This window comes from Limulus polyphemus, unplaced genomic scaffold (genome assembly GCF_000517525.1).
Source record: "Limulus polyphemus unplaced genomic scaffold, Limulus_polyphemus-2.1.2 Scaffold900, whole genome shotgun sequence".
Taxonomy (NCBI): Eukaryota; Metazoa; Arthropoda; class Merostomata; order Xiphosura; family Limulidae; genus Limulus; species Limulus polyphemus.
Window position 1 is genome coordinate 259,843 of NW_013666510.1, and position 7,149 is coordinate 266,991.

General features: G+C 32.6%; 1 protein-coding gene across 4 annotated transcripts in view; it reads left to right on the forward strand.

Annotated features, from left to right (window-relative positions):
- LOC106461117 (transmembrane protein 117-like) overlaps positions 1 to 7,149 on the forward strand; it is a 63,545-nt gene that overhangs the window by 51,955 nt on the left and 4,441 nt on the right. For 3 of the 4 annotated variants that reach the window (XM_022387999.1, XM_022387998.1, XM_013920907.2), the window contains 3 exons: positions 2,743 to 3,003; positions 3,761 to 3,887; positions 4,838 to 4,993. In XM_022387999.1, coding sequence (XP_022243707.1) covers positions 2,743 to 3,003; positions 3,761 to 3,887; positions 4,838 to 4,993 — 544 coding nt within the window. Of the gene's footprint in view, positions 1 to 2,742; positions 3,004 to 3,760; positions 3,888 to 4,837; positions 4,994 to 7,149 lie in introns of those variants that run through there. The other variant, XM_022388000.1, reaches the window with a different exon arrangement.

Here is a 7,149-nt window from a genome sequence, read left to right on the forward strand (position 1 = left end):
TTTAATAAAATAGGCTCCATTCTTATCAATGATGCTTTTTCCATCTTACAATCAGGTTGTTAATGCCCATATTAAATAAATCACTTGGCTTTGAAACAAAAAACATGTCGATGTCCTTTTTAACACCTTCCACATTTGCATAAGTTTTCCTATTAAGATGGTGTTGCAGCGAACGAAAAAAATGTTAATCTGATGGTGCCATATCTGGAGAATATGGTGTGTGGGGGAGAATTTCCCAACCCAACTCCATAATCTTATGTTGCGTCAAACGTGCTACAAGTGGACATGCATTGTCGTAGAGAAGAATAACACCATTCGGATTAATGAGTGAAAGGCGTTTCTGATGAGGACTTAATTTAAACGTTCCAGTTACTGACTATAGATCTCTGTATTGACAGTTCGAAATGAATTACTTCTTTGATGTCCCACCAAATACAAAGCATCACTTTCTGCGGATAAATTCAGGTTTTGGGGTCGGAAGTGGCTTCTGTCTAGGACTGAGCCATTGTTTTTGGCGTTTAATATTCGTATAGAGAATCCATTTTTCATCACCGGTGACAATTCTGTCCAAAAATAGTCCACGCGCATTACGCTCCAGAAGAGACGAAGCAACATTCATATGTTGGAAACGATTATCATCGGAGAGTTGATGAGGTATCAAAAAACCTTCTTTATGGAGTTCCCCCCATATTTCTAAGATGTTTACGTATTGTTTCATGAGAGACATGCAATTTGAGGGCCATTTCACGAGTGTGTTGCTTTGGGTTAGACTCAGAAAGCGTCTTCAGAGCATCAATATCAATTCCAACATGTCGGCCCCTGCCATCATAGTTTTTAAGGCTAAAGTCACCTGAACGAAATTTGCTAAATCATCGTTGACACTTACGAACGTTTAAAACATTTCCATAAACTTCTTTGATATTTTTTGTGGCTACAAAGGCATTGTTTCCCTTCTTGTATTCAAACACCATTACATGCCGAATGTGTTTCGTCGTGTGCCATCACTATAAGGGATTAGAGTAAACTAAACTTTACACATTATATAAACTACACTAACGTCACGTTTAGGTGGTTCGTTTAATTATACGTGATGTAAGTTTTTTTTGGGGGGGGGGGTTAATGAAAGTGTCCCAAAACGCGACATTAATTTTTGACGACTTAATACATCTGTGTGTCCAGTGCTGATGAGGCCTTTCGCTCAATATCAGGGCTCATCACTCAGGCTGGTTGCAATACAACAGATGTAGTAGTGCTTTAGGTAAGGCAATGTCAGTTTCTCTTGGAAAATGTACTTGAACTGATGGCAGTTACTGAAGAAACAGGTATTAGTTGAATCAGTGCTAGTTTTTTAAAAAACAGGTATTAACAGAAATCTGTTCAATTACACAAGAAACAGGTATTACTATTAGTTGAATCAGTGAGATTTACAAAAGCAACAGGTATTGGTTGAAACAGTGTTAGTTACAAAAGAAACCGGTATTGGTTGAATCGGCGATAGTTACAAAATAAACAGGAATTGGTTGAATTGGTGATAGTTACAAAAGTAAACAGGAATTGGTTGAATTGGTGATAGTTACAAAAGAAACAGGTAATGGTTGAAATGGTGATAGTTACAAAAGAAACAGGTATTGGTTGAATTGGTGATAGTTACAAAACAAACAGGTATTGGTTGAATTGGTGACAGTTACAAAAGAAACAAATATTGGTTGAATTGATGATAGTTACACAAGAAACAGGTATTGTTTGAATTGGCAATAGTTACAAAAAACATGTATTGGTTGAATCGGTGATAGTTACAAAAGAAACAGATATTGGTTGAATTGGTGATAGTTACAAAATAAACAGATATTGGTTGAATCAGTGTTAGTTACAAAAGAAACAGATATTGGTTGAATCAGTGTTAGTTTTTTAAGAAACAGCTCTTATTCTTACCACTATGGTTATTTTCAAAATGCAGTTAAGAACATTATAATCCACATTCATGTTATCAAAATTTCTTTGATATTTTGAGATCAAGAAATATGTTACAATAATTTAGTTTAGTAGCACTAGTCAGTCTAAGAGCAGGACTTATGTAATGGTTAGCATACCAGACTGTGAGTCCTAATGTCCATGGTTTGTACCCTGTTGTGGAAAAACACTCCACACTTTCGGTTTGTGGATGCACTATGAGAGTGATGGTCAAATCTCTATGTTTGATTAGAGTAACTCAAGAATTAGCTGTGGGTGCTGTTGACTAGCTGCTATCTTTCTACTTCTAATCTATCAGTTCAAATTTAAGGACAGCTAATGCAGATAACCCTCATATAGCTTTGTGAGAACAGCTGAGACAAAGAAACTTAGTCATTCCAGAATTATTTGGTGAATAAACATGTCTACATAAAGAATGACCATAAGGAAAAACTTGTTTTATCTCTCACTTTCTATATCAATCTGTCCCAGGTTTGCCTTATTAACATTTATTTATATTCCAAGTGGATTATTTTCTAAATGTCTCCATATTATAGTTAAGCTTCTGTATGACTGATATCATATCAGCTCATGAGTGTTAATATCCTCTGCTTTTTTCTTTATTTTACTATTGCTTGTCACTTTAAAATCAAGTTATAATATTTGTTTATTGTATAGTCATGATGGCTAAGAACAACTAATTTTAGAGCCTAAGCCTTCTACTTTTACAAGTAAGTGATATGCAAGTTACCAAGTTGTATCTCAGCATAAACAATCCATTGTTGACCTCAGGTTACAGACATGATGCTTCAAGATAACCTATATGTTGACTGGGCCAAGCCAGCCAGGACATTTTGGAGATCTCATGACCGGATTCGTATCTTCATCTTCTGGGCAGGATCGTCTATCATGACGGCTTTAGTAGTAACATTAATAGTTAGTGACTGGATCACATGGGACCGTCTGAACAAGGATTTTGTGGCCACCACCGAGTTGTCCCGTGCTTTTCTGGCCTCCTTTATCCTTGTTATGGATCTTTTTATAGTGATGCAGGTGAGTGATGTGTACCTTTTAGATTGTAAACAGATTCCATAAAGTTCGACCCCATCACTTGATAATGTCAATGATCCAATATGTTTATCTTGCATATATGTTACTTTTTTGTGCTGAGATTCACTAGAAATTTCATCAGCATTATAACCATGAAAAAGTGTTTTATCTTTATAATTTTCAAATCCATACACTACAATAGAAATTTCCATGTGTTGTCCATGATTAATACCTGAACCTCCCTAATGTAAATTTAACAATATATTTTTCAACACAGAACTGGGATTTTGCATCTTTATTCTCTGAGAAGAGTTTTAACATAATCTTCTGCTATTTATTTTTCAAGTTGGGAATGGAACATTATCTGTGATGTTGACATAATATTTGTGTCATATTTTAGATTTGAGACTTTCTAAGTTTTGTCTGTAATATTTGCATTTGTTAGTATTCTAATCTAACCCTTTATATTTAGAATTTTCATGTTATGTCAGAAATTTGAATGTAGCTTATTTAATATAATCCTGTACACTATATCATGAATTATAAATTTTAGATTTTTCATATTATTTCTATGATTTGAATGTAGTTTCTTTAATTTAACTCTCTGTAGTGTATTCTGTCATTGAACATTTAGACTTTTCACATTATGTCTGTGGTTTGAACACCAGTCTGCTTTAATCTGATACTCTACAGTGTATCTTTCACTGCATGCATCATCTGGGCATTGAATACACCAATAAAAGGTTTTAAAATATTACAGGACTGGGACTTCCCACACTTTGTCTGTGATCTGGATATAAAGCTTCCCGGCATGCACGTGGCATCTTTTAAGTACCGGATGTTTCAGAAGTATGTCAGCATCTCAGATGTGGTCTTTCACATTACCGGTGTGTAAAGTCTTGTAAATCAATGTAGCTGATTCTACATTTACAACCAAAATGTTCTTTCTTAAAATTTATATATTAGTTTTATAATTCTTATTATATTAGTCTAAAATTTTACTGTTACAAAAAAATCAAACTTCCTCTCAAGAACTTCTCACTTATGGTTGAAGATTGTCTTCAGGAAAAAAGAGAAACATTTTGGTTGTTCTAGGTATAATGTATTTGAATTGGTTAAAGCAATTAGCTCAAAGTAGCAGAATTTGTTTGTTTTCAAATATTCCCAGAAAGATATACAAGGACTATGTGTACATAACCAATGCTAGTTTTGAATGCATAGACTGAAAAGAAGGCAGTTAGTCAACAGCACCCACCAACATCTCGTGGACTATTCTTAATTGATTAAATATTGGGATTTGACTGTCATCATACAGCACACCCATGGGCTAAAAGTGTGGAACAGGTTTTTATGCAACAGGACAAGAACAATGAACTTTTGGGTTCACAATTCAGGCATGCTATTCACTCGGCATCAAAAATATTTTAGTTATTAATTTTTAACCTCTCATTTTGTACAGCTGTTGAAGCTTTTAAAATAAGTAATTACATATTAACACATTAATGGTCTAAATCTCAAATTATTACCTTTTTTGTTTTTTTCAATCAGTTGCTTCAGTGTGGTTTATCATTTCAAACTACTTAGTAATCATATTAAAGAAGTCAGGCTTGTAAGTAAGAAGGTTAAACCACTTGTAAAAGGTCATTTTATATTCTGATTTTTTTTATTTTGTCAACCAGAGTATCTGAAGTGGCAATGTTTCTTCTGTGCAATCATAGTGTAAACTTATAATCAATTGCTTTCTGTTAAATCAGACTTAACTAAAGAAAAGAAAAGCTACTTATTTAATGTTCTCCTTCATGTCCAAAATAACTAATCATTGTCTTCACTGTTGTAGGAAAGTGGTTTAACTATGGAATCATTGTGTTTGTCATGATCCTTGATCTAAATATGTGGAAGAATCAGATTTTCTACTCGCCTGAAGTTTATGGTCAATATATAGGACCCACTAACAAAGTATATACTGTAGATGATCAGGGAATTCTAAAAACAGGTAAGTAATCATCTTATCTTCGGTATTTTATCGAGCTTAATAAAAAAACATACACTGTAACTGATTGGGAAACTGTAGAACCATGTAAAAATTCTGAATATATTTGTTAGTTTATAGAAGTTAGTCAAAAAGTGTACACTGAATCTGATTACAATATTATAAGCATTTATATGGTTTTCTGAATTTCATTTTCAATTTATAGAGCTTAAACATAAAGTGTACACTGTAACCGATTGGGATACTCAAGAAACGTGTAAAAAACTTTCTAAATATAATTCTATAGTGCTTAATCGCAATGTTTTTAATGAAACATTGACTGATAATTAATGGAGTCAAATCTACAAGGTTAGAAGTACTGACGTTTTCTGTAACTGGTTAAACCAACATAAGTGTTCAAATTTTATTCCAAAAAATTATGCTCGAGGAAATCAATTGTTTTATCTGATAACTTGTAGAGTTTGAAAGAAAGGGTATTTATAGAAGTATTAATAGCCATATTGTTTAAGCTCGTATGATTTTGGTAGGAAACAATGTCGAATAATTTTAATTCTGGAAATAGATTTATTATAAGTAACAATCAAACTCTTTCTTGAAGCGTGTATTAGTTTACAATATTAAAGTTAGTTGGTATGATGGTTTTGAGCTATTCTGTAAAATCTTTAGATGTTACCAAAAGATGGCACTGTGGTATGTATGTAAATTCGAATGAAAGTAAAGTAAGAGATTCGTATTATTTGATTTTGTAATACTATTTAGTTCCCGCGGAGTAATTATATTTTTAAGTTTATAAAGTTAGATAGTAATTGTAAGATTTTGTTGGGTGATGAAGTACGCTTTATTGAACTAACACTATTTTTTAAAAAAAGTAGGCATATATATATATATATATATTTGGAGAAAAAAAAACCTTATAACTAGTGACATCGTGTGACAGTTCTTGTTATACTAATGCCATACTAAACTTTCATATTATTGTTCACAATGACTATCATTAGTTTTGTCTTCTGTTTTATTTATATATATTTTTAATATGTATATTTATTTCAAATTGCTGAAAAGAGGTGGCAGCACTATCATGCTGTATCCTGTACAATAATCGTTATTACTACACGCTATCATTGATAACACAGTTCAGTTAAATGGCAAACCTTATGAAAATAATTATAATTCCAGAAAGCAACAAAGTTAGAATATAGGAAGAAAAATCAATGCTTCAAAGTAAACTTTCTGATTTAGGCCAAACTGAAAAAACACATTTTTCCTCACAATGTTTATATATATATATATATATATATATATATATAGAACAACAAATAATTTCTATGAAATAGATGACGTACTTACAGACGTTTGGTAGTGCCGCAATAAACCGGAACAAAGAATGGCTGTTCTAAGCATTTTATGATAATATCAAAGTGTAAAATGTTTATATAATAAGTCTGTCTACATTGTTTTAATTCATTACAAATACACTATCATTAACAACGTTATTTTCATTAACATTTTACAATACGAAACAAAGGTGAAAACTAACTGCCTTCTACAAATAATATAAATTTAACTGAAACTGAAATGGTATTAATAAAATATAAGGCTAATGTGACGACATTTAGAAGTCTTCAAGTAGATGGCGCCATTTAAACAATTGTTTCCTATTCAATACACTGCCTACATCATCATGAAAGTTTACCAAATTATATTGTGTTTTGGAATTGAAATCGCAGTGTGCTGCCAACTGTAAACATCATCAAAACTTTATAACATGCTTACGTGAAAGAGCTGTAGTCTGATCTTATGTACTTTCCTTTTAACAAATTCGTCGATAATACTATCATGCTTGATTTCTGAAGCCAACCAATTTTCAATTTTACAGAACTGCCCAGATGATTTTAGCGTCTGAGACGATACCGTTGCATTCAATTAAATTCAAACCTTTTTTTTTTTTACAGTCAACACGATATAACATTTTATTCTGTCGAAAGCTCGTTACAGAGCTACAATTTAGATGAATTGACTGTTCCCTGAAAAGTGCCATTGCAGGCAGTCGACTAAGCTTTAGACCGGCCCTGATGAAAATATATATACTGTATTTTTCGGAATATAAGACGCACCCTTATTTTGAAGGCAATGTTTTTTTTGGGGGGGGGGGAACTACA